Consider the following 24011-nt stretch of genomic DNA (forward strand, 5'->3'; position numbering starts at 1 on the left):
ACGTGATGTCGTGACCCCAGAGTAGCTATAGGTCCGTTCACGCCCTTGGGGCCACGTGGGACTTACGGGGCCCAGTGACCGATACAGAGCTCGAAGGCGATACACTGTGTATGTTTATTAACAAAAGCCCGGGCCCGTTGCTTGGGTGAGGTGCGTGGCCGGGCCGGGGCCTGGGACCCGGGACCACGCTGGGGCAGACGGTGGGCATTCCATCCTCTGCCAGAGCCGCCGTCCCTGGGAACCACCCCAAACTGCTTCCCCCACACCCCCGCCAGCCTATTTGATGCTGGAAAGAACCTCTGTTCCTCAAAGTTTGATTCTCAGAACAATTCCCCAGCAGCTAGCTTTCAAACTGCTGTCCGGGTGCAGCCAGGAGGCAGAGTGGACGGGGCGGCTGCCCCCAAGGCACAGGCCCTGCCGGAGCACCGCCTCCCCGCGCCCGTGCCAGGGCGTCCTAGCTTCTCCGGCGCCTGGGGACCCACCTTTTGCAGAAGACGGAAGGAAACTGGGAAACAGGTAACCTGATGGAGGTGGCAGGATGGCCGATCCAAGCTGTGCTCACAGGGCAGGCTTCCCCTCGCCCCTGCTCTGCCTGGAAGGGGGCACCCAGGGCCCCTCCCCGTGGACCTGGGTGACAGCCGTGCTGGGGTACGGTGGCAGCGAGGCTCTGAGACGCTCCCGGGGGTCCCGTCACCTTCCTGGCTGTGCGGCCCCAGCCCCGGCAGCCAGCCCTCCGTGAGGCCGACCTTCCCCCTGGCTCTGGCCCCAGGCCAAACGCCTGAGCTGAGCTCGGAGCAGAGGGTCGGGGCTCTAAGGCACGAAGGGTGGGGGCTGTGTTCGCAGCGACAGATCCCCGCGTGCAGACCTCCGTCAGCTTCCCCCCTTCCCCTCCATGACCTCCTGGTCACGGTGATGCTTGCGGAAGCCAGGACCCAGCCCTGGAGCCCGCACCTGCACCCCGCGGGCCTGGGACCCTGCACTCCTGCCTGGTGTCCGCTGACAGGAAGCCTCAGGCCTGCTTGCTGGATGGGGGGGTGACCCTAAATCTGGAGTATGCTTTGCACTCTTTTCCTTAGCCCCCAAATTGTAAGCTAGCCCCGGAATGTATGAGCACCCCTATTCTTGCCTCTTTCCAGGAGGGAGAAGCAGCCGTGACCACACTCGACGCTGCAGGAACACTGCTGTTGGCACCGGCAGCTTCTCTCCCTGCAGCCACGGGGGACGTTCGAGAGCAAGGACGGAGCAGGCAGCCGAGTGTGCACGCTGGAGCTTCAGCTGCAGGAAACACGGGGTGACAGAATCGAAGGGACACGCACACCCCGGACAGGCTGGCTGCCTTAGCATGGCCCGCGTTGGAAGGAGTCGGAAAAGTCCGTGACGACCCAGAGGTCGTGAACGATGCTGTAAGTGCCGGGACCGGGAACCCCACAGGCTGCCCTTGTCTGCAGACCACACTGTTCTCAGCCCTGCAGGGGGCGGGGGACACAGAGGGCCTGTCACCGTGCCCCTACCCACGCAGGGTTGACAGAACCGCCAGGCCCTCGCTTCCCCTGGGCATGTAGACCGGCTCCAGCCCCAGGCAGCCCCTGCCCCCGGTGGCCTCTGTTCCAGCCGTGCAGGCAAGGGACGCCCAGAGCCCCTGGTGCCATCCAGGTGGGACCTGGGACCCGGGGGCAAGACGCAGGCCCGCAGCTGACCTTCCTCTGCTGCCCTGGAGAGCTGGCCTCCAGGCCCCCGGGGAACACGGCGCTGGACAGATGGGCTCCCGCGTTAATTCTCCTCCGCCCTCCAGCGACAGGGGGATGATCCCGCCTTGGACAGTTTGCGTGTGCTCAGTTTCCTCCGCAGGGAGGAGAACGTGCCCCCCAGGACCCTGCGCAGCCGCGTGCCGTCTCGGCCGCAGGGCAGGCCCGGCCTGGGGGCTGGGAGCTGCCCCGTGAACATCTCCCACCCGGCCAGGGCATCCACGGCCCCGTCCACCTGCACCAGTTCGTCCTCCGTCACCTCGCGCTCCAGGGCCTGGATGCACAGCGCCAGCCACCGCCCGTGCTCCTCGATGGCCTCCTGCGGGGGTCCGAGCGGCGGCGGGCTCTCGGGGACGGCCAGCGAGCCCAGCCCCTCCTCGGGCTCCAGCTCCGGCCCCCCGGGGAAGCTGCGGCTCCACGCGTCGGGGGTCAGGGGCTCCGACAGGCTGCTGCCCGGCTCCGACGCGCTCCCACAGCTCAGGCCCGAGTCGGCGCTGCCGGGGAGGGTGTCCTCCACCGCCGACGGCAGCCCTGCGTCCGGGCTGGGCCGCGCCCGTGTCCCAGCTTGCGTCCAGGCGTGAAGTCTCTGGGAGGGAGAGACGAGGCTGGGTTTTCTGGGTGCCGTCACTTTAGCCCAGGCACTGTCCCAAGACCTTAACCCTTGCCAGGGGACCCCCTGCCCCCCCCCGGCCCACGTGCACATAGGAGCGGTACACGCCCAAACTTCAATTTAACTCAAACTGTATGAAGCAATAAATACTCCCCAAACTCCTCCCACTCCACCTGGTTTTACTTCTTTTCCCTCTGACCTCTGCTCTCAGGTCTCTGGCGTCTGCACCGTGGACACCCCTTCCCCGCGCTGCCCCCAGCGTCGCCCCTGCGCCTCGCTGACCAGGACAAAGGGACAGCAGGGACCGTCCCCAGTCTTCCATCAGCGCTCGGTCACTGCTGGAGCGTCCAGGGACCGACCAGGGACAGACCCGGGCTCCGGGGCCCCTGTCGCCCTCCTCCGAGCCCCTCCAGTCACGTGGGTGAGGTTCTGGGACAGGCTCCCTTCCTGGTCAGGGGCGTGCGTGGAACGTGGGAGCACAGAAGCCACGAAAGTTGGGGCAGGTGCCCACGACCCCCAGGAGGAACGCAAGTGAGGATGCGCGTGCTTTTCACAGACCGGAACGGGCCCCCTTCCCGTACACCTCACAGCGCGTCCCAGCTCCCCCCTCCCGCGGACCGCCATCGGCCACTCCCCCCACGCCCTCCGCGGGGCAGCGTGTGAGGTACCCCCCTCCGGCTGGGCTGCCCCCTTCCTCAACAGCCCGTTCCCCAGAGTCACTCAGAAAGGATCCGCGCGGGGAGGCGGCTCTGGGACCTGGACACGCCCAGCCTGCTAGCTCAGCGGTCCTCAAAGTGGGGTCCCCGCCCAGCAGCACCCCCCTGAGCCTGTGAGACACGCAGGCCCTCCCCTCCCGAGGGGCGGGCTCAGAACCTGTCCCCCACGGAGTCTGGCACCCTGACCTTCACCAGAGCGCCACCTCTTACGGCCCAGGCACCAGCCTCCAGAGCCTCAACCACGGCGTTGGGCTGGAAACTAAAATCCAGCCCGAGTGACTTGGTTGATAGGCCTTAATACACATCCACCTGCTTTTGGACTCGGACTCAGAATAAAGTTTGAGTTTGCCAAGCCCTCCTCCCCGAGGATGAGGTTCCTTCCCCCGCCCCGGGCAGCGGCTGGCCCATCTCCCCGGGCCTCGGGGCGGCCTGGGGACCCCTGCTGCGGGCAGCACCTCAAGGCGACAGCAGAGGGCAGCATCGCGCCGCGAGCTCGGCCCGGCCACCTCCCGAGTGTGCGTGAGCCTCCTCCCCAGGGGCCAGCCCTTCCTCCGGGTGGGTTCGGGGGCGGGCGGGGGGGGGGGGGGCGGGGGCAGGGGGGGGGGGGGGGGGCAGGGCAGAGCCTGCCGCGGGGACGCAGGAGGGCGTCTGAGCAGATGCCAAAAGCGCTAGGACAGGCGCTCAGAGATCATGGCCTGAGAAAGAAAAGCCGTCTGCCCCTTGTCTCTCCTGCACCCCGTCCGACCTGATGGCCGTGGCCACGGCCACCATGACTGGGTGCGGACCATGGGCCAGGCGCCCAGCTAGGACCATGACATGCTGCCCAGCACCAGCAGGTTGCCGAGAGGTTGGCACACAGGTCTGTTCACGCGGCCTGGGGTTCTCGCACCCGGGACCCGACTCGGCCCACTGGCCTCTGACCCCGTGCGCGAGGCCGGACTGGGCGGGTGCCGGGCGGTGCGGGGTTGCTGCCCCGGGAGCACCCCTCACCTTGTACCTCTCGACGAGCTTGAAGCCCAGGACGTGCTGCAGCTTCCTCAGGCAGATGGGACAGAGGTCCAGGGGCCGCCGCAGGGCCTCGTCCAGGCTGAGCGCCCCCTGCATGAGGCAGCGCAGCCAACGACAGTTCCCCAGGCCCAGGAGGTGGCAGAGCTCATGGCACGTGACCTGAGGGAGCCCACACAGCACCACTGCCCTTGCGGCCGTGCACCCGACCACCAGCCAAGCCCCCGACGCTTTGGGCGGCCCCCGCTCCCGACGGCACAGGGCACAGACCGACGTCTCCGGTGCAGCGGCCCCCAGGGGCCACCCAGCACGGGAGCCCGGGCAGCAGGAAGACCCCGGTTCACATCCCCACGCTGCCCCTTCGCAGCTGTGTGAGCTCAGGCGAAGGTCTGGTCAGCTCTGGGCCTTGCTGTCTGCCCTCTCTGAAGCCTGACCCTAGTCGTGAGGGCCGGATGGAGCGCTCGCGCCCTTCTGTCTGATCGCACATCCTCCCCATATTCCTAGGACTCGCCCAAGCCCCCATCTCCTCCTCCCCGCCGTGCACGGACCCCACGCCCTGGCCTCCCTGCCCACCTTGCAGCACTGGACCATCCCCAGGGCGCTGAAGCCCACGCTCTGGCCTCCGTCCCGCACGGGAGGCTCGGGGCCGTCTGCAGCCACCTCGACCAGGGCTGGGTCAGCGGCGCTGGGCGCTGACTGCAGGAGATCCCCCGAGAACCGGGCAAAGCTGCAGACGCCTACTTCTGGGGAGAGGCAGACACGCCAGGGCAGCCGCTCACGGGGAGCCCAGGAGCAAAACTAGCCCCGCCCTCGGGGTGCACGGGGCCCCAGGGGCCTGGCCCTGCCAGCGCGCCCCTGTGAAGGTGGCCGCAAGGTCCCCGCTCGAGAGGAGGCAGGACGCGGGGATGCGCGTTCAGGGACAGCGGCTTCCAGCTGGTGTGTCATCCTCCCCGGGAGGGTTGGCGCTCGCGTGCGCTCGCCGCCCCAGGGTGGAGGGCCCCCCCCACCCCAAGCGCAGGCTGAGGCAGGGATGCCGGGCCCCTGGCTCACCGTGGCCTGGAAGGAACTTGCCAAAGGTGAAGCTCCAGGCCTCGCATGGGTACAGGTCGGACAGCGTGAGGCCCAGCACGCACAGCGCATCACCCGGCTTGCTGTTCTTCAGGAAAGACAGGATGCCGTCTGCGAGGGGAGAGGGCCCGAGGGGCGCTGAGGAGGCTGCTGGGCCCCCGTCTGCCAGCCCCAGGCTCCGGCCAGGAAATCCTGCCATCCCTCTTCCTCTGCGCACGGCCAGCCCCTCCCAAAGTCAGGTGCAAGCCCGCCACATTGCACAAGCAGTTTGTCGTCCAAGACCGGGAAGTCCTAGCAGCCACGCTGCATGACGTGGAGCGTGGGCCGCAGGCCCGGGCCTCGCGGGCAGGACCTCAGGGTCTGCATTTCCAAAACTCGGCAGAGCTGGTGGAGACGGGGTAGTTGAGAGGCCCGGAGACATCCAAGTGGGGACACCAACAAGGCCACTTGACCAATGGGGCCAGTGTTCAGGGGACAGTGCCCCTGCGGCCACAGGATGGGACCATGGCCCCAGAGACGCCTGCACCCTAGTGCCCAGGCCCCGCGAATGTGCTGCCTCACAGCAGGAGGGATGCCGTGGACGTGATTAAATTGAAGGCCTTAAAATGGGAAGTTATTCTGGATTATCCGGATGGGCTCAATGTAATCATTAGCGTCCTTGGAAGGAGAGAGAGAGGGTCAGAGAGATCTGAAGGTGCTATGGCGGTGGGCAGAGACACAGCCGTCAGGGACCGGGCCTGGAACAGGGCAGTGTCCTGTAGGCAGGGGACAAAGGCAGGTCTAGGACTGGGAGAGGGTGTCAGTGGCCAAACATGAAGCCTGGGACCCAGGAAGGAACAGCCGCCATCAGGATGGCACCTGCCCCAGGCAAGAACTCCCTGTCTCCCCCCCCCACAAAAAGAACAAGCTACCGGCTCCCCCTGGCCCACGCTGGGGACTGGGGACTGCACCCAGCCCTCCTGCTGGAGATAACCAGACAAGCTGGGTGAAAAACAAAAAAAGCTCCTTAAAGCATCCTAGATGGGGCAGCGTTGGCCGCAGGGGACACCGCACACGTCTGGGGGAGCGAAGCAAGCTTTTCTACGTCTGATTACAGTGGCGACTGGGTCACGGGTGTGTTCGTCAAGGCTCACAGAGCTGTTATGAAAGGGAGGATTTCACTACACGTGAATTATGCCTCAGTAAAAAGGACTTTAAAAAAAATCAAGATCTGATGGGAAATTAGAACCGGAGAGAGGATTGGAATGGACAGCTAAGGCTGGGCTGCTTCTGGGATGAGGGGTTGCTGCAGGCTGGACTCCCAGGGCCACGGGTGGCCCAGAACAGCTGCTTGGCAGAGGAAAACCAGAATCCTCCCTAGAGCAAATCACATCACCCCCAGCCACAAGATCTTCTAAAAGTTAAACTATCTTTCCCATTAAGATGTCCAGCTAACAGGGCGCCTGGGTGGCTCAGTCGGTTAAGCGACTGCCTTCGGCTCAGGTCATGATCCCGGAGTCCTGGGATCGAGTCCCGCATCGGGCTCCCTGCTCGGCCGGGGGTCTGCTTCTCCCTCTGACCCTCCCTCTTCTCATGTGCTCTCTCTCTCTCTCATTCTCTCTCTCAAATAAATAAAAATCTTTAAAAAAAAAAAAAAACTACTTTCCCCTTAAATTTAAAAAAAAGATGTCCAGCTAACAGTGAAGAATAACAAGACACGCAGATGGCACGGCCCCCGGAAAGGGCCCCATGCCAAGTGGCAGAGGCCACGCCCCGTGCGCTCACCCACCTGTGTGGAGCTGGAGTCTGTCTGAGTCCTGGCTGGGACGCGAGCAGCAGTGGATGGACGCGGCCGCCACCGAAGGCAGGCACCTGACCTGCAAGCCTAAGAAAAAGGCCTCCGTGCAGTTCCTCAGGTGCTCCAGCAGAGCGCTGCCCGCCGGCCCCTCACTCAGATCTGGGGGCGGGGCAGCGCGTCAGCCACGTGGCCCCCACCGGCCTGTGCCCAGCACCCCCACCCAGCGCCGCCCCCAGTGCCCCAGGGCCCCCACCAGCACCCCCACCAGCACCCAGCGCCCCGGGCCAAGCCAGCCACTGGGCCAACGAGGCTGACATGGACCTGCCTTTGCAGAGTCAGGCATACAGACATTTTTAAAAAAAAACAAAGGAGAAAAATGGAGGAAAGGCCAACACCCAGATGAAAGATGCAGGTGACACAAGTCTGGAGGGCGGGGAGCTCCGGGAGGGGTGGCAGGGCCTCATCAGGTGCCACAGTCCCTGAGGCTGGCGGGGGGGGGGCAGCGGGGCCCCTCCCTCGGGGTTAATGCTGCCAAGAGCCGGCCTGGCAGGAGCAGAGTGGGACACAGGAGGGTGCAGAGAGGCCCGGCGGGCGGGTGAGGCGCCCCTGGGGGGGGGAGCCACAACCAGGCTGTATTTTAGGAGGACAGATGGGCACAGAGGGTGGCAGCCAGGAGGGCCTGGGACGGGCTGGTTGGAAATGCAGAGCCCCGGGCCACCTCAGAACCAAAGCCACATGTTAACGAGGCGCCTGTGATCGGCTCAGGAAAGCTTGGGAAGCCCTGGGGAGCCGCTAGCGGGGGACACGGAGCAAAGTGCATGGTTTAGGGGCTGGGTGGAGGCAGCGTCTCTAGGCAGAGAGGGCGGACTGGCCGCAGGGAGATGGAAAACGAGGGGTGCCTGCAGGCCTCTGGTCCCCAGGGCTGGCAGGACACACAGGTTCTCCCTCCAGCTCCGGCCGGTTCCTCCTCTGCAAAGCCACACCTGCCCCACGTCCCCTCTCTGCCGAGCAGGGACCCCCTGCCCTCAGCACGCAGACCGCCCGGCCCCCCTCCTCTCCAGCACCCGGCCAGCAGCAGGAGAACCCGGAGTCCCTCACGCACCCAGCCAGCCTCCGCAGCATGGCCTCGGGGTCAAACAGGCCAGCAGCGCTCACGTCCCACCCCCACGCATCACCAGGTCTGGGTGACAGGGGCCGAGTGACCTCTCCCGGCCTGTTTCTGCGCCTGTGACACGGGCCGGTCCTAATCTCAGCCCCCACGGTGGGGGGGGGGGGGACCCGGTCTCTGGAAGGCACCCAGCACAGGGCCTGGGACGGCACACCTGGGCGAGGTCACACCTGCGTGCCGCGGGCGGTGACACGGCCACAGAGGGGCCCACGGCCTGGGGCATTCTGACAGCTGTCTGAGCTGGGGGGTGGGAGGTGTGGAGCTTCTGAGCCCAGCAGGGCTCCCTGCCTCCACCCCCACGCCCAACCCCACCAGTGCTGTCCCCGTTCCCATCAGGGCCTGCCTGGGGCCTGGGCGGGCACAGCCTCCCTGCTTGTGCCTAGATTTAGAGTCAGGTTCCCTGCAGGGCCCTGCCGGCTCCAGGACGCCCCCCCCCCCGTCGGCACCCCCCCCCCCCCCCCGCCCCCGCGGCCTGGTACCTATGGGCTGCAGGTAGATGTGCTTGCGGGCAGGGCTCTGCCTCCGGGACGGCAGGGAGGCGTGGAAGGTCTGGAAGTCCTCGGGGGCCTCGGGACGGCTGAGGAGCCAGTCGAAGGCTGTGCGGATGAGCAGCGTGCAGAAGAGGGTCCTCCGGGGGTTGTAGGCCTCGGCCAGGAAGAGCCTCTCGGCAGGGGTGAAGGCAGACACATAGTGCTCCTGCAGGGCGGGGTCAGTGGAGACCAGCGCCTCCTTCAGGGCCCGCGGGCCGAAGCAGAACTCCTGGGCTGGCCTGCACTGCAGCATGGCGGGCCTGGCCTCCTCTCCGGGGAGCCCCTGCTGTTGCCCATGAAACCCCCCTCCCCCGGGGACAGCCACTGGCTCTTCCGGAACCTTCCTGCAGGCCGATGGGAACAGCGGAAGGCTCCCCCTCCGAAGGACGCCCGGCGTGGGGGGTCCTCAGCAACAGCAAGGGGCGGCAGGGACGCGTCCCGGCGTGGCAGCACCCTAGGGAAGGGGGACGGGCACCGCTGAGCACGCAGGGCCTGTTCGCTCAGGCGGACGGTGGACACGGCCCCCCCCGCCCCCACCCGGCCAGGGAGGGCAGGACAGCATCTCCGGCTCCAGCCCCGCAGCGGGGAGCCTGGAGCCCCAGCGCCCACTCCTCCACCCCACCCGCCCTCAGATGGGGGGGCGCCCGGGGAAGGGCCCCCCAAGAAGGAAACCAGCTCTAACTGTCCCTTTGTGCACCCCACGGCCTGGGGCCCCGCAGCACCTCCTTATCCCAACTACAGGCCTTCCTGGCCGGTCCCCGTGTGCCCGAGGACGGAAGCCTGCTCCCCACGTCGCCGGGCCAGCCAGGAGCCCGCACAGCGCCCGGCCCAGAGGCCTCCCGCACACGCGAGGCACGGGCACACGTGCCAACCACGGAAAGCTATAAATAGGGCGATGTGGCCGAGCAACAAAGAGCGCTTTAAGGGCTGGAACAGACCGGGCGGGGAGAGGAGACGCCGGGGAGGACAGATGGGCCGGGAGGACGGGACAAAGTCCGTTCACAGATTGGAGCCCGCTGAGTTGGCGCGCGGACTGGCACGTCCGCGCTCATCGCAGACGACGCCCCCTCCCCACCACAGGCACCCCGAAACACTACCACGCTCCCGGTGGGCGACGGGCTCCGTCTCCGTCCAGAGGCGCGCACCGTGGGCAGGGGGAGCCTCGCCGAGCAGGGGGAGGTGACGAGGGAGGAAGCCAGAGGAAGACGCACGAATAACAGAGCAGAGCACAAGGGGGATCAGAACACAGCAGAGAACGGCGCCTGGCCGACTCTTAATTCAGAAAGTCAAGCCAGCGATGCAAAACCCCGAAACAGGAACGGGCCTTGTTTTTGTGGGAAGAATGGAGAAATGAGCCCACACCCCCTTTGGCTAGCCCCGACTTAAAACGTTCGTCCGGAAAACAAATTTCTAGGTACACACATATGCACGTGTGTGTAGAGACATCTGCGTAAACACACGCAAATATACACACGTACACAGCAGACGGCCTCTAGAATTCCCAGGTTTCCCTCAGTATGGACGTGTGGACACCCTGACCGATTTTCCAGAGTTACTGCTGGGGGGCCGGGGGCCGGCCAGGACAGAGTGCTCACTGAGGGCCCGTCAAAGACAGCGGCACATGTATGTTTTATAGACGTGAGGCCTGATTCCATGCACATGCTTCTGATTCCGCATATGATGAGCATTTTCCCGAGTCCTTAGACATTCTGTTAAAAAATGCCATTTTAGGGGGCACCTGGCTGCCTCAGTTGGTTAAGCGTCCAACTCTTGATCTCAGGGTCGTGAGTTTGAGCCCCACATTGGGCTCCACACTGGGCATGGAGCCTACGTGTAAAAAAAAAAAAAGGCTGTTTTTTCCTGGCTGCCCCAAAAACACCATGATGAACATCTTGGTACATAGGTCTGAGTTTCTGTGTCCTCAGGAGAGATTCCCAGAAGACACCATGTGTTTAAGGGATCTTAGTCTGTACGACCAAACTGCTTTCCAGAACGGGCTTGCCAATGACCCCCAAGCGCTAGGTGGTCAGCAGCAAATACAACCGGCCGCTAAATCCTGGGTGGGACTTCTCGGCTTGAGCCCTCAGGGAGGTGGGAGAGTTGCTACCCACATTTCTAAGAGGGTGCAGCCAGGTTAAAACTGTCCCCAGAGCCACCCAGCTGGGAAGAGTCAGAGGAAGGATGGGAACGCACCTGCACGGGGCCCCATCACCCGGAGTGGCAGGGGGGTCCCCGCCTTCCCCGCCAGACTCCAGCACAACACTGGCGATCTGCAACAGGGTATAGACACCTGGCTGTAGGAAGAAAACGTCAGATGTATGAACACACGGACCAAATCACACGGCCTGCGGAAGGGCCCTCGCGGGCAGGCTCTCCATGGGGCCAGAAGGACCCGAGGGACATCTGCCATTCCGGAGGTGGCCGGGGAGGGCCCAGCACAGGGCACCCAGGAGCACCTTCCCTCCTTCCTCGGCTCAGTGGACAGTCCGTGAGCACCTGGCCATTCATGGAGCTTGGCCGACTCCCCGGGACCAAACAGGCGTGGGTCCCTGGACTCTGGGAGCTTAAATTCTAGCGACATAACACAGACAATACAAGGCAGTAAAAGTGCACACCGTGTAGGTAGGGGGTGTGGGAAGGGGAGAAATGGCCCCGGGGAGAAAAGGCAGAGCTGGCGGGGGCCCACTGAGAAGACCAGGTCCGAGCAGCCTGGAAGGGGCCGCTGGAGGGCCTGGGGCAAGTGTCCCAAGTGAAGGAGCAGGTGCAAAGGCCCCGAAGCTGGCTTCAGGGGCAGCGTGGAGCCCGGCATGGCGGGAGGGGGTCAGGGAGACGGGTGTGGGTAGGGCTGTGCCTAGAGCTCTGGCCTCCCCCTGGGGGGCACAGGGTGGGGGTCCGCGTGTGCGCGTTGCCCACCTCCTCCCCGGTGCACCAGGCACGGTGCTGCGTGGATGCTGGACCCTCCAGCCAGCTTTCCGGGGGGACTGTGAGCTCCTGGCCGTCCAGGACCTGGGGGGCCGGCACAGAATGCTGAGGAGACCCCTGATGAGGGAGTGCCTGAACACCAGCTGGGCTCTGGAATGAACGCGGCCCTCTGACCTTTAACCCCGTTGCGCCTCAGTGTCCCCCAGGCACAGTGGGCTTGGCAGCACCTGCCCACCTTCCTCGGCGCGTGGCTGGACCAAGCAGGAGGGAGGAGACGCCACCCCAGGCGCGGGATGGGGGGGTGACTGCCTTGAGCACCGGACACCATGCGCACTCACGGCTTATTTGTGGACGCGGGACCAGTGACCCTGCTCCCGCGCCCTTGCCTCTCCCCAGACCTTCTGCTCGCAAGCGCCTGTCCTCGGGGCACCCAGCCAGACTGTGACGCTTTCCCACCAGCGGTTACCCCTAAATCGTTCCCCCAGTGTCCCAGCTGGCTCAGGATCGTTCCGTCGTTGAGAGCACCCCCACAAACTAGTTCTCGGGGCAGCCCGGCTCTTCTGGACACTCAGGAGGAGCTGTGTCACAGGTAGCTTGAGCCAGCCCCAGTCGACAACCACCCCCCGCCAAGCCCACTCCCCGGCCCCCCGCACAGGGCCTCCGTCCTGTGAACCCCAAGCTCGGTTTTGGACCTGACACCTCATCTGAACCCGCAACCACCTGAAATGTAGCTACCAGTGTTCACCCACCTCATAAGCCGAGGAGACTGAGGCCAGAGAGGGGAAGACAGCTGCCCAGGGATGCACAGCTCCAAGGATTCAGAGGCGGCTCTCCTGCCTCCCGATACCGTGCCCCTCACTCTGGGCCTCATTTCCAGGCCCTCCTCCCACCCCTGAAGGGGCTTGCGTGGCAGCACGCTCTCCCGCATGCCCCCCACACTCCGCTCTGGGCTTCACGGCCCCCGGACGCCCCTAGCTCAGGCACGGCCCCACGAAATGCAGAATGCCTTCTTCGTACCGAACATCCAAGGGCCCTGCCACGTCTGTCCCAGGTGTGACTCTGACCCCAACAGTGAACCTCAGACTCATTTCAGCCGTCCCCACGGAACTGAGTCCCCTGGCATGGGAAGGGCCCAGAGGGTGCGCGTCCAGGTGCTGCGGGCACAGACCCAGGCGCCAGAGGACGGGGAGACACGGCCGGCGGTCCCGAAGGAGGCTGGCCAGTCCCCGCGGGCAGCCCGTGACCCCCCCTGGGGCCTCTCATGCAGACAGACCACGGGGACCCCCAGGAGCTTTGGCTCACATGGGCTACAGCTGCCAACATTTACCGCTCGTTACTCTGAATACTTGTTACTCTTGTTACTCTGAGTACGCCTTGCAGAACATCCCAGCAGCTGCAACGAGCCATTCACGAGCTGGGGGCGAGCCTTCGGGGCGTCTAGAGCAGCTCCATGCAGAAGGGGTGGTGATGGGTTGGGGCTTCACGCTGCTCAGAGGGGAACCCGGGGCTTAGACCACAGGGGCGAAGGTCCGTGTGTCAGACCTGGGTCTCCTGTCGCAGCTACCTTCACCGGCGAGCCCTGAGCCCTAGCTGGGAGTCCGACACCCTTCCCTTCCCTTCCCTGTGATCCTCCCTGTCTGGATGCCGGATGCCAGCAGCGCGTTTAACTTCGGCATCTCTGAACAACCCCACACCCCGCGTCCCTCCTGCGGCCTTGTTTTCCTGGGGGGTGTAACAGCCAGCTGAGCCTCCCTGTCCAGCAGCACAGGGGTCCCTGAGGCCCCTCCTGATGAGCAGGTGGCGGAGGAGCGCTGCGTGGGGTCAGGTTCTCGGGGTACCTCCCACCCCACGGTGGGGGGCTCCATGCCCACTTTCCACCCTCCCCCTGAGCGCTGCTACTCCCCCAGGGCCACCCTGTCCTGGGGCGCAGACGGCCCCGTCCCTCCCCAGACCCCCTGCACGGCAGGGCATCCCCTCCGCGGGGCTGGCTGGCAAGTCCGGCCCGGGCGCAGAGCACGGAGCACAGCCCTGCACCAAACCGTCCTGGCGTGCTGTCCCTGCACACTTCCCACCTCCTGCCCCGGGGGACGAGGCAGGGGGGCTCCGTTTCCCCGTGGGCCAAGCGGGGTGGAGGGGGTACGACTGCCGCCAGGGCGTCCTCAGGGCTTGCACGACCGGACCCGCGCTGCAGCGCCACCAGGGCACTCCGGCCGGGACGCTGCACCCTGGGTCCGGTGCCACCTGCGCGGCCACCCCGCGTGGCAGTCCCCTCCTGGTCCCGCTGGGTCTCTGCGCCCCCAGCCTCCCCACCGCACCATCTCCTCCCGCCCCACCCCCCGCGTGCTGCTCGTGGCCTCGGTGCCGCAACCCTACCTCGCAGCCCTGCGCCCTCGGGAACCGGCACGAGCCGCACGGCCGAGGGCAGCGAGGGCACTTGTCGTGGGCCACGAAAATCGAGGAGGTCCCGGCATGACGTCAGCACTGGGGCAGGGACCGACTGAGGTGGGACGGGGTGGAAAGTGTGATGGGGCCGCCAGGCGGGAGCGGAGGCTGCTCCCTGCTGCGGTCTGAGCCACGGCTCCGGGCACCAGCGGGCAGAAGGCCGGCAGGAGCTCCGGGCCCCAGGCACGGCTACTGACCTCTGCTGAGTTCTTGCAGAGCACCCCCGGGACACCGTGCCGCTCCCAGAAACACCTGGGAGAGGGTGGGGGAGGGGCCTGAGCTCCTAAAGCCCAACAGGTGAGAGGTAAGCCGGCAAGACCCAGGGAAGGCCCCAGGTGAGGCAGGTAAGCGTGCACTCAGGCATCAGGTACCCCAGTAATGTGGGGGTACAACTCCAGCATATGACACACACCCAGTTCTGTCATCACCCCCCCGAGACTCCCCCTTCCTTTGGCGGTCGCCTGAAAGAATGGAATGATTTTTCAGGATTTTTCTGTTCCAGGCACTGAGTGCCCTTGCACGTATTCCCTCATTTCAGCCTCTCAACGAGCCTGAGCTCTATTGTCCCCATTTTATGGACGAAAAATGGAGAGCAGGCAGGGAAAGTGACAGGTCCTGGTGGCGGAGCCCCGCTCGCTGCACCCCGGGGCGCTGCGTTGGGAGCGTGAGCACCGTGACTCCCCGGAGACCGGCCCGCGCCTGCAGCCCAGGTGCCCTTCGTCCTGGGAGATGAAAGGGAGGGCGGCCTGGTCTCCGGCCCCGCGTGTTCCCAGGAGAGGGGCACCCTCAGCGCCGTGGTCCCGCCGCTCCCACGGGCCACGTCTCCCCCTCGGGAACTGAGTTTCGGTGTGCGGTTCCCGGGAGGCCACGGCCACAGGCCACTCCCGCGGGGCTGGGCAGGTCTTGACGCAGGTGGAGGAGAGGTCCCTTCTGCTGTCCCTGGATCGGTGCTTGCCCGAGCTTCGCTGCGTGTCTCTAGAGCGCGTCCGCCCCGCCGGGCCGCCGAAGACTCGCTCCTCGGGCTACCAGGCCAGCGAAAGTCCTTTCCCATCTGAGCTCTTTCCTTACCTGCAAGACGGAGACGCCAAAGGTCCTGGTCCGCGGGGCTGCCCCTCAGCTAGGTCACCTGCCGAGCGCCGGCCAGACAGGGCCTCTGTGACAGTCCCTCGGGACTCAGCACGTGCACCCCTGCAGCAGCACAGGACGCGCTGAACGTCCCTCGGGGGCGCGGGTCCTCCAGGCGCTGGACCAGGGGCCGGATGATGCGGTCAGCTCGCGTAATGCTTACGCCAACCCAGCAGGGCAGAAAGCACTGCCATCCCATTTTGCAGTTGGGGAAACGGAGGCTCAGGGAGTAAGTGGTCCCGTAAGTGGTCCCAGAGACAGAAACCGAGGTCCGTGTGGCTCCAAAGGTGCATCGCATCGTCTCGTCCCAAACCCCAGTTCTCGTCCTGACCTCACGCAGCTCCAGACGTCACCCGGCGTGGTCACTGTGGTCTTCCTCCTGGGTCTCTGTGTTCTCATCTGGAACATTCTTGCCCATGTGGCCTTCGCGCCTGCTCTCTGGCTCACGCAGCCCTGCAGAGGCCTCCCTGACCACGCACGGTGCACGGACCCCTCCCGCGCTCCCCGGCTCACCCTGGTCCAGTTTGTAGTTCGTACGACTGTGTGAGGCTGAACCCGGTTTCCCTGCTCACCATCCCTCCCTCCCTCCCTCTGTGTCATAAATCCACGCGGGGACACAAGCGGTGTGTCCCTGAAATCCGCGTCAGTGCCTGGGACATAGCAGGTGGTCGGTATTTGCTGGATGGAGAAACACTTTATACCGTCAAATAAAAGCGTAACCGACTCTAGCTCTTCCGTTCGTGTCCAACTGCGGTCACATATTCCCTCAAACTTCAGTCGGCACCACCTCTGAGCCGGACTGGGAGGGAGTGAAGTCTCGGTCCGACCCTCCGGGCCCGTCGGCACCCCCGAGCCCGGGACGCCGAGGGCACAGACGCAGCCCATGGTTTGGGGCCATGTCACCTGGCTGACCCTCGGCGGCCCTCAGGGCACCTGTCCCGGAAGCATCGGGCTGAGGAGCCCTAAGATATCCCCAGAATGGGTGGGTGTGGGCCGCAGAAGCTCCCAAGGCAGCCCACCTCCTCGGGAACTGGGGCCTGCTCTGGCCATGAGCCACCCTGTGCCCTCCTGGGCTCCGGCCTGGCCCCCATCACCCCACCCGTCGGCACCCCTCTGAGCAGGAAGGAGCACCCCACCCTGGCCTGGAGTCCTGGGAGCTTCCCCATGCTTGGCCACAGGGCCGTGCTCCACACTCAGATTAGGAAGATGGGGTTCATGATTCCTTCGCAAATGTGCCAGATCTCACAACGAGAACTGCTAACAGGAAAAAAATCAGAGTTCTGGGGGTACGAAGTCTGAGACCCGTTTAGGACGCCTTGGCCACGGTGAGGGGAGATGGGAGGGACCCTGGGTTTGGACCACAAGCCGGTGTGCTGTGGACACGCCCCTCTCCCGACACCCTCACCCCGCACCCCTTCGTGGCCACATGTGCAGGACGGACCAGGGACAAGCACTGTGGTGGGGGCGGGGTGGCGCTGCAGTGGCCCAGAGAGAAGCACCCAGGAGGGCACCCAGGAGGCACCCAGGAGGGGCATCGGGGAGGGAGGACTGGGAAGCGGCCTCTGCGCGGGGCTCTCAGGTTTCTGGGGCCCCCCCTGGACGAAGCTGTCCTGTCGAGTGGTGGTAAGGGCTGAGGGTAACTGGCAGGCGGGCAAACGGGGGCCCCTACCGTTCTTTCAGGGAATGTGGTGTGACGGGAGGAAGGAGCGACCACAGGAGCTCAGGAGTGCAGACGGAGAATGTTCTAGAATGGGGTCGGGGAGAATGTTGGGGGAGGGGCCAGGGCTGGGGTCTGGGCTGTGGGGGCAGGAGGTGCCCTCGCCCCTGGTGACGGTCCCATCAACCGTGCAGAGAACCCACACCAGATGCTGGCATCCCATTAACAACGAGGGAGAACTGCTTTCCTGGCGCTTACAGAAGCAGCGGTGCCCTCGGCGCTCAGAGCCCGTCCCAGCCTGGACACCGGAGGTGTGGTGGGGGCCTCTGCACAGCCGGGGAAGGACCCTGGGGACAGCCGGGGCACGACATTCCCACACGGCGAGGTTCCCTTCTGGCTTCAGGGGACGCCTGGGCCCCCCACACGGCCCCCAGGACCCCCACTCCTCTCTCGGCTGCGAATGTGGTGCCCCTTGAGCTCCCCAACCCAAGAGAGACCCGGAAGCCCGGAGGTCCCTCCCTGGTGCTCCTCCCAGGGAGGCCCTGCCCCAGCCCCACAGCCCCAGGTTATCAGCGTCCCTCCTGACCGCACACGGACGTCCCGGACCAGAGTCTGGTCACGCGGCCCCGCGCGTGCCGTCCCCCAGGGAAGCACGGGAGCACTCCAACAGGGCACACTGGGCAGTGCAGCCCGTCCTCCCATGTGGGGGGCCCAGACACACCCGCCAACTCAAGCAGCCGCTCTTCTGAGTCCCGACGGCGCTGGGCTCTGGCTTGGGACCCCGAAAGCGCAGGGAACAGGTGAGGTGGGTAGCTGGGGCTGGTGTCAGGGGGAGCCGGCCGGGGGGCGGGAGGGAGGGGCGGGCTCCATTCTCAGGGCACACACCCCGAGCCAGGGCCACCTTCTCTCCCGCGTCCAGGGCGGCCCGGCTGCCGATGGGCCCCCACAGCCAGCAGCCACGAGAGCGGCACCCCGCTCCGCCCAGGGCCCCCGCGCCACAACCCCGAGCGGGGAGCGGGCCCCGCGTGCAGAGAGGAGCCCCCGTCTGAAGGCTGGCCTTACCGCTCCGGCTCCAATTTCTCCCCCCAAGCGGCCCTTTTCCTTCCGGAAACCTCTATGGTGAGGGCTCCCTTTGAGCTCAGTGTTGCCCTGCTCGGGACCGCTGGCCTCCCAGGGCCCTCCCGGGCCGGCCGCCCACCCGTCCGAGGAGACAAGTACCCCCACGGATGGCTGAGGGATTGGTCATCATGGGAGTTTGTTGCTTAAACCGTAAGAAAGGATGTGACAACAAACGTCCATTGTAGCAGATTTGGAAAATTCTGAGAAATGAAGGAAAACAAAGAAGACCGTTGAGAGGTCATCTCTCAACTTTCTGCCCGACGTCCTGCAGATGATTTTTCTCTCCGTGTCTAAATCTACTTTTCAGGGGTTTACGCCACACGTCCCGTCCCGCGGGCGGCTGCACGCGAAGCGCCTTCCCTGACGACAACCAGCAGCCGGCGTCCCCACCTTGTGTGCGCTGTGTTTCGCGGATGATTCACCTGGGCCGGGATGTTCTGTGTTTTTTCCCCCAGTTTCCTCACTATTTTACGTGTGTATAATCTGTGCTAATCTCATTTCCATGCATCTCTGCGGCACGCATATCCGATTCTCTCCCTCTTGGGATAAATCTGCACAAACAGAGTCTGGCTCACGGGCGACACGTTGGACGTGCGGTGCAGGGAGGGTGTCCGGTTTCTGCCTGTGGGGGGTCAGAGACCCGGGAACCCAAGAGCGGCTCCGTGGACACCCGCCTCCCCACCGGCCCCCTCCGCGCTGCCCCCGGGGCACATTGGCCTCAGATCCCAGACCTCGCCCGTGACGTCACCTCGTTAGAGCCAATTCTAGAAACAGGCAGTGACGTGGGGGTCCCCTGTCTTTTCAGCCACATAGTCAAAAGGGTACCGTTCCCACCTCCGTGCTCACTGCCCATCCTCTGGCCTGGACAGATGTGAGGTCTGAGGAAGCTCCCTCACCTCACTGCACCTGCTTCCTGGGAGGGGGTTGGCTAGAGACCCACCTGCGGCCTCAGAGTGGGATCTCACTGGGAGTAAGGGTCTTTGTAGGAGGAATTAAGGTAAGAATTTCGAGATGAGATCACCCTGGATCAGAGTGGCAGGTGTCCGTCTCGGTGACAGAGCGTAGAAGACACTGGGCGAAGGCTAGGCGACCCCGGAGGCTGCGGTGGAGGCTCTGAGCACAAGCGTGGCACGCCAGGGCCAGCAGGAGCTGAAGGCGGCGGGAAGGACCCTCCCGAGAGCCTCTGAGCAAACGCTTACACAGCTGCGGTGCACCGGGCGCGGCGCTGCGGGGCCGGAGGCTAGGCCCGTCTGGGCTGTTCTGTCCCAGGACACCAGGCGCGGCGAAGGCGGACAGAGCCCCGCGGAGACCGGAGATGGAGGCGCCGAGGACGGGTCTGCAGAGCTTGTGCCACATGAGGGGGATGAGGGGTGCTGGGCTCTGGGGCAGAGGGGGGTCCCGCCAGCCGGAGAGACTCTAGCTCAGAGTGGGCGGGGCCTCGGGGGAAAGGCATGTCCTGGAGGGGAGGTGAAGGGCTCAAGAAGGGCAGCAGGGCTACATGGGGGGCGGGGGGTGGTCAAGGGCCCTGGAACAAAGGCAAGGGACCGATGGCCCCAGCAGGGGTGTCCATGTCTTTCACTATGTCACCTGGGAGCAGCGCCGGGGAGGCAGGTGATGCTCAGGTTTGAACATCAGGCCCAGGCCGTGGGAGGATCTCGCGCTGGCCTATGGGACTTGGGGTCATCTCGAATGGGGCAGGGACATGGATTCAGGGCCTCCCTGCGCGTGCCTCAGCTTCCCCAGGCCTCCCGGCCCAGCAGCTCCTGGAGCCGAGCTGCGTTCGCTGGAGAAATGCAAGGCGAAGCTAACGTCCCCCCAACCACCTGCCAGACTGGAACCGCCCACCCGAACGCCCACCCTGTACCAGCCCACACTGGGCGCCCAGGGACTCCCAGCTCCTGGAGCCGCAGCCCCTCACCTCCAGCTCGGGGCTGACCGAGGGCCCTCTCAGGCATGGGGGGGGGGTAGGACAGAAGCCCCTGGGGTTGGAGGTGGCACAGGTGGGCGTGAGGGGCCGAGCAAGGCTGGGGCTGCCAGAAGGGCCCAACCCCGGGGGGCCACCCTCCAAGCTCCGGATTAGTATCCCCTCCGACGCAGGCTCAGAAAGCCCTTGTGCCCCGCAGAGGGCAGCCAGGCTGGCTGGGGCCACACACTGAGGACCGCTCCCCACGGGCTCGGCCAAGCCTGCGGGGGGAGTGGGGGCCCGGGGGGACTGCTCTGACCAATGTCCCCTCCGCCCAAGTCTGTCTCCCTCTGGCGCATCTTCGTGCCTCTCCTGGTTTGGGGAGGTCAGGGGACCGGAGAGAGTCCGCACTCTTCTCAGAGACACACAGAAACCCGGTGGGCACGCGGCTGGAGCACACGCCCTCTCCAGGGAAGGCAGCCCCCATGCCCTGGCGACATTGGTCCCTGTCAGGGTCACCTGGACTCTGGAGGTGGCCCCCTGGGCTCCAGGGACCACACAGCCACTGGTCCGGGCCCCAGCAGCCGCAACAGCTCCACCCTTGGGGCCCGGAGCAGGGCAGGTGCTCCCAGGACGGAGACGGCCCCGTGCCCAGCGTGACGGTGGGGGCGGCGGGGGGTGGTGCTCCGGACAGACGGGCCGTTCTCCCCGCCAGCCCCATTTCCCCAACCAGAATCAGCAGCCTCGTGCAGCTCGGGGGGCCATCAGCGCTGACGGGGCAGGAACATGGGCCATGCTCCATACTCCAGAAGGCGTCTGACCCCAAGGCAGCCTGGGCACACACCGCTCAGTTCCACACATCTCTGCTGCACACGGTGCCTCGAAGTTTAGGGTCTGGTGACTTGCCAGGAGGCCCACGTGAGACCACATGGTCAGGATTTGGGATGTCCTCCAGCCTACTTGGCAGGTGTGCCTGCCCCCAACCCCCACCCTGAAGGGGGGGGCCTGGGGAGGCCCAAAGTCCAGGGGGAGCAGACCCCAGGCGGGTGGGCGGCTCTGAGCAGGCCGGTGAGGAGGGAGGCCTGGCCACACCGAGCCCTACCTGGGGGGAGGGGGCCAGCTTTGTGGCCGGTTTGAGTCCTCGGACCCCATGGTCCAGAAGCTTCTCCAAGCAAGCCCAGGAGGAGGGGCTCAGTCAGGGAGGGTGGCAGGGGAGCGGTCCCAACTGGGGCCAGAATCAGCCCGACACAACCAGGCTGCAGGGGTGTGGTGAGCCGGTGTCACAGGGCCTTCCTGAGGCACCCAGCCTGCATCTCTCACCAGCCAGAGCAGGGAGGGCTGCGGAACGAGTCGGTCCTGCTGCAGGGCCCTCGTTCCCCGCGAGGCCGTGAGCCCCCGCTACATCCACACCTGCAACCCGGCCCCAGAGCTACAGTGGCTGGGGGTGGATGCCAAGGACACGGGCGCGCTCCCTGAGTGCCAGGAAGTCCCACCCGGGGCTGCGTTCTTCCGGGTGCTGCATACCCCGCCCCGCCCGGAGGGGCCGGAGCTGCTGGAGCTGGGGCCCCGGGCAGCGGTGGGGTCCGGCCTGTCTGAGCTCTGAGCTCGGAGCTCCGAGCATGTTCTGGGCGTTCCTGGGGCAGCCCTGGGGGCCGCACGCACTTCACCTTCAGGTGCACACCCAAGCCTTCCCCCCGTGCCCACTTCCCCCAGCGTTTCCCATCCCAGTAGACGCTCCCTCACCCCCACCGTCACCAGGGAGCCTCTGGTCAACCTCCAGACCATCTCCGGACCACCCCCCCGCCCCGGCCAGGCTGCCCAGCCTCACCTGTATGACGGCTCAGGCCTCTCTGGGGCCCCCTCCAAGCCACACACCCGCAGCTGGATGAAGCCCTGAGCCCCACGAAGCCTCTCAAGGACTCCCCTTGTTCTTAAAGCCCAGCCTTCCCCCGGAGCCCCTGAGGTGGCCACTTGGCCCGCCATGTCCCACACTTACCCCCGGCTCTGTGCGTCCCAGACACTACCCTCTTTCACCCTCCGGGGTCCCTCTGCCTAGAAGGCATCCTGCAACCCCCACCCGGTTTCCCACCCGTGCAGGGCCCCAGGCGCTCCGGTCACCACCCCTTGCTGCCCTCCCCACCCAGCCTACCTCCAGGCCCTGGCCGGGCAGGGTCTTCTACCCAGAGCCCCCATCCCCGCTTGGCTGGGACGACACCCACTCCACGCTTAGCCCGACGGCGACTTCTTCACAGAAGCCCTCCTGACACGCGCCTACCTGCTCAGCGGCTGTCCTCGGCCTGGAATGGCGTGCCATGGGCGGGGCGCTGCGGCCACATCTGTCGCGTTCCCGCCCGCATCCAGCGCGACGCCTGGCTCCTACTGAGCGCTCAGACCAGGTGGATGCGCTGCCATGCATCGCAGCACGTCAGCCCCCACCCCTGCACGCGCCCTGCCCGCGTGTGGACACACCTGCCTCCATTTGTACGCGTGCACAGTGCATGCCCGGGCCACAGCCCTCCCCGCACGCTGCCCCGAGCCCTCACTGCCCCCCCACACACGGGTCGCACACACACAGCCAGGCGTGCTCGCTCGCTCATGCCATCCCCACCACCCTCACTGCAACAGGCGCCCGAGCTGCTGTTTGCCGCCTCTGCCTGCCGGCGTGTTTGCCAGGCGGTTTCCATGGCGACACATCTTGGCTCTGACAGGAACAGACAAGTGCAGGGAACACAGTCTCCACGGAGGGGACGAGGCCCGAGGTCTCTGGCCTCGGGCTCCCAGGCAGGCACAGGGGGCATGCTCCCCTGAGTAGAGATGCCCCCCCCACCAGCCCCAGACTAGGCTTGCACCCGGAGAAGGAAGTTCAGGATTTCCTTTTGCTACATACTACGGGAGCTGACTCGGTCATTCAGTCATTCAACAAACCTCCCGTGCTGGCTGCCGTGCCTGGGCATGGGCCTGGCTCACAAAGGACTTGGGGTCGTGCCCTGAGGCTGGACTATTGTCCCCACCGGCCCACCGAAGGCCCATCCCAGGCGGGTCAGTAGCTCTGGGAGCAGAAAGGCCCAGCCTCCCCTGCTCTTAGAGGCTGGCTCAATGGGGCGAGGGTTCAGGGCTCCCCCTCTGCAGAAGATCGACCCCAAAGGCATCCCCAATTCTCCATCCCTCCCAGAACCATCTGTGTGCCCTTCGCATCTGAGCCTGTCTCGTGACTTGCTTTGGCCAATAAAAGGTGACAGGAGTGACACTGTACCAGTGCTGAGCTCAGGCCCCCTCTGCCTGTTCTCTCTGGGCTGGAGCAACAGCATGAGAGCAAGCCCGGGCTGGCCTGCTGGAAGGTGCGAGGACAAAGGGGGCCTGAGCCATCCCCGTTGAGACCTCCCCAGAACAGCCAGCCCCCGGCCAAGTCCCTAGCTGAGCCCAGATGCAGGAGGGCAAGCCCAGAGAAGCAGCAGTGCCTGGCTGGCCCCCTAGACCTTTCAGACACAACCAAATGCTGTTGTTTTAAGTCACTGGCTAGAAAGGAATTGTCACACAGCAGTAGCTAACTGATACACACTTTTCCAAGGGCCCTGGCCACCAGCCACCCAATCTCATGCAGTTAGCACATGCTGAGCACCCTCACCGCCCGCCCCCCAGATGCTGAGGACCAGACCAGAGTGTGTGGGCAGTACACAGCCCTACTATGCGCCAGCCCAGTGCTAGAACCTAGCGATGGAGACACATGTGTGAGGCCCACCTCTGCCTCCCAGGAGCCAGCAGCACACAGAGGGCGGCTTTATTAGTCCCAGCTCCCAGGTGGTCACAGGACCCGGCTGGATCAGACCTTTCATTCTCTAAGTTTTCCTCTCCGTGGACACCTGTGTGGAAACCTTACACTTCCTGGGTAACCACATGCTAGTGGGTCAGAGATGCTGTGATTTTTTTCAGTCTCTGTTCAGCGGGAACTGCGTCTCAGAGCTCCGGCCCCACCGGGCATCTGCCCTCCTTCCCTGAGCTGAGTCCCCCGGAGGGCTTGTGTCTGAGCGTGCAATTTCCCCACTCTCCCGTGAGCACTTCCGTGCTCCTCCAGGTGGTGTTAGGGCCCACGATCTCCCTGTTTGCAGTGACATGGGTGGCCCAGATAATCTAGCCTGCTCTCCCTGGGAAGAGAAATCTGCATAGCAACAGTGCTCACGGTCAGCTGCTGCACCGTGATTGGACACACCAGCCAACGTCCATTCT

At 65.3% G+C, this 24011-nt stretch overlaps 1 protein-coding gene across 5 annotated transcripts; it reads right to left on the reverse strand.

Moving 5' to 3' along the window:
• Window positions 1–509: 509 nt before the first annotated feature.
• AMZ1 (archaelysin family metallopeptidase 1) lies at window positions 510–22387 on the reverse strand. 5 transcript variants are annotated; one of them, XR_012376311.1, is made up of 8 exons: window positions 22063–22387; window positions 8569–9073; window positions 6913–7080; window positions 5127–5255; window positions 4650–4819; window positions 4062–4238; window positions 1698–2331; window positions 1342–1466 (listed from the first exon to the last, which is right to left on the reverse strand). XR_012376311.1 is itself a non-coding variant. In XM_073886360.1 (7 exons), exons 2-7 carry the CDS (start codon window positions 8870–8872, stop codon window positions 1771–1773), a joined length of 1440 nt encoding a protein of 479 aa, XP_073742461.1. In that variant the 5' UTR covers window positions 8873–9073; window positions 22063–22387; the 3' UTR covers window positions 1327–1770. The 5 variants fall into 5 exon arrangements, 4 of the variants coding, with proteins under 4 accessions (XP_073742460.1, XP_073742459.1, XP_073742461.1 ...); XM_073886360.1 differs by having other exon boundaries at window positions 1327–2331; window positions 4062–4169; XM_025863590.2 differs by having other exon boundaries at window positions 1327–2331.
• Between the last annotated feature and the right edge of the window lie 1624 nt (window positions 22388–24011).

The sequence above is a fragment of the Callorhinus ursinus genome, unplaced genomic scaffold (assembly GCF_003265705.2).
Source record: "Callorhinus ursinus isolate GAN/ISIS: 27379988/994484 unplaced genomic scaffold, GSC_fseal_2.0 scaffold70, whole genome shotgun sequence".
NCBI lineage: Eukaryota > Metazoa > Chordata > Mammalia > Carnivora > Otariidae > Callorhinus > Callorhinus ursinus.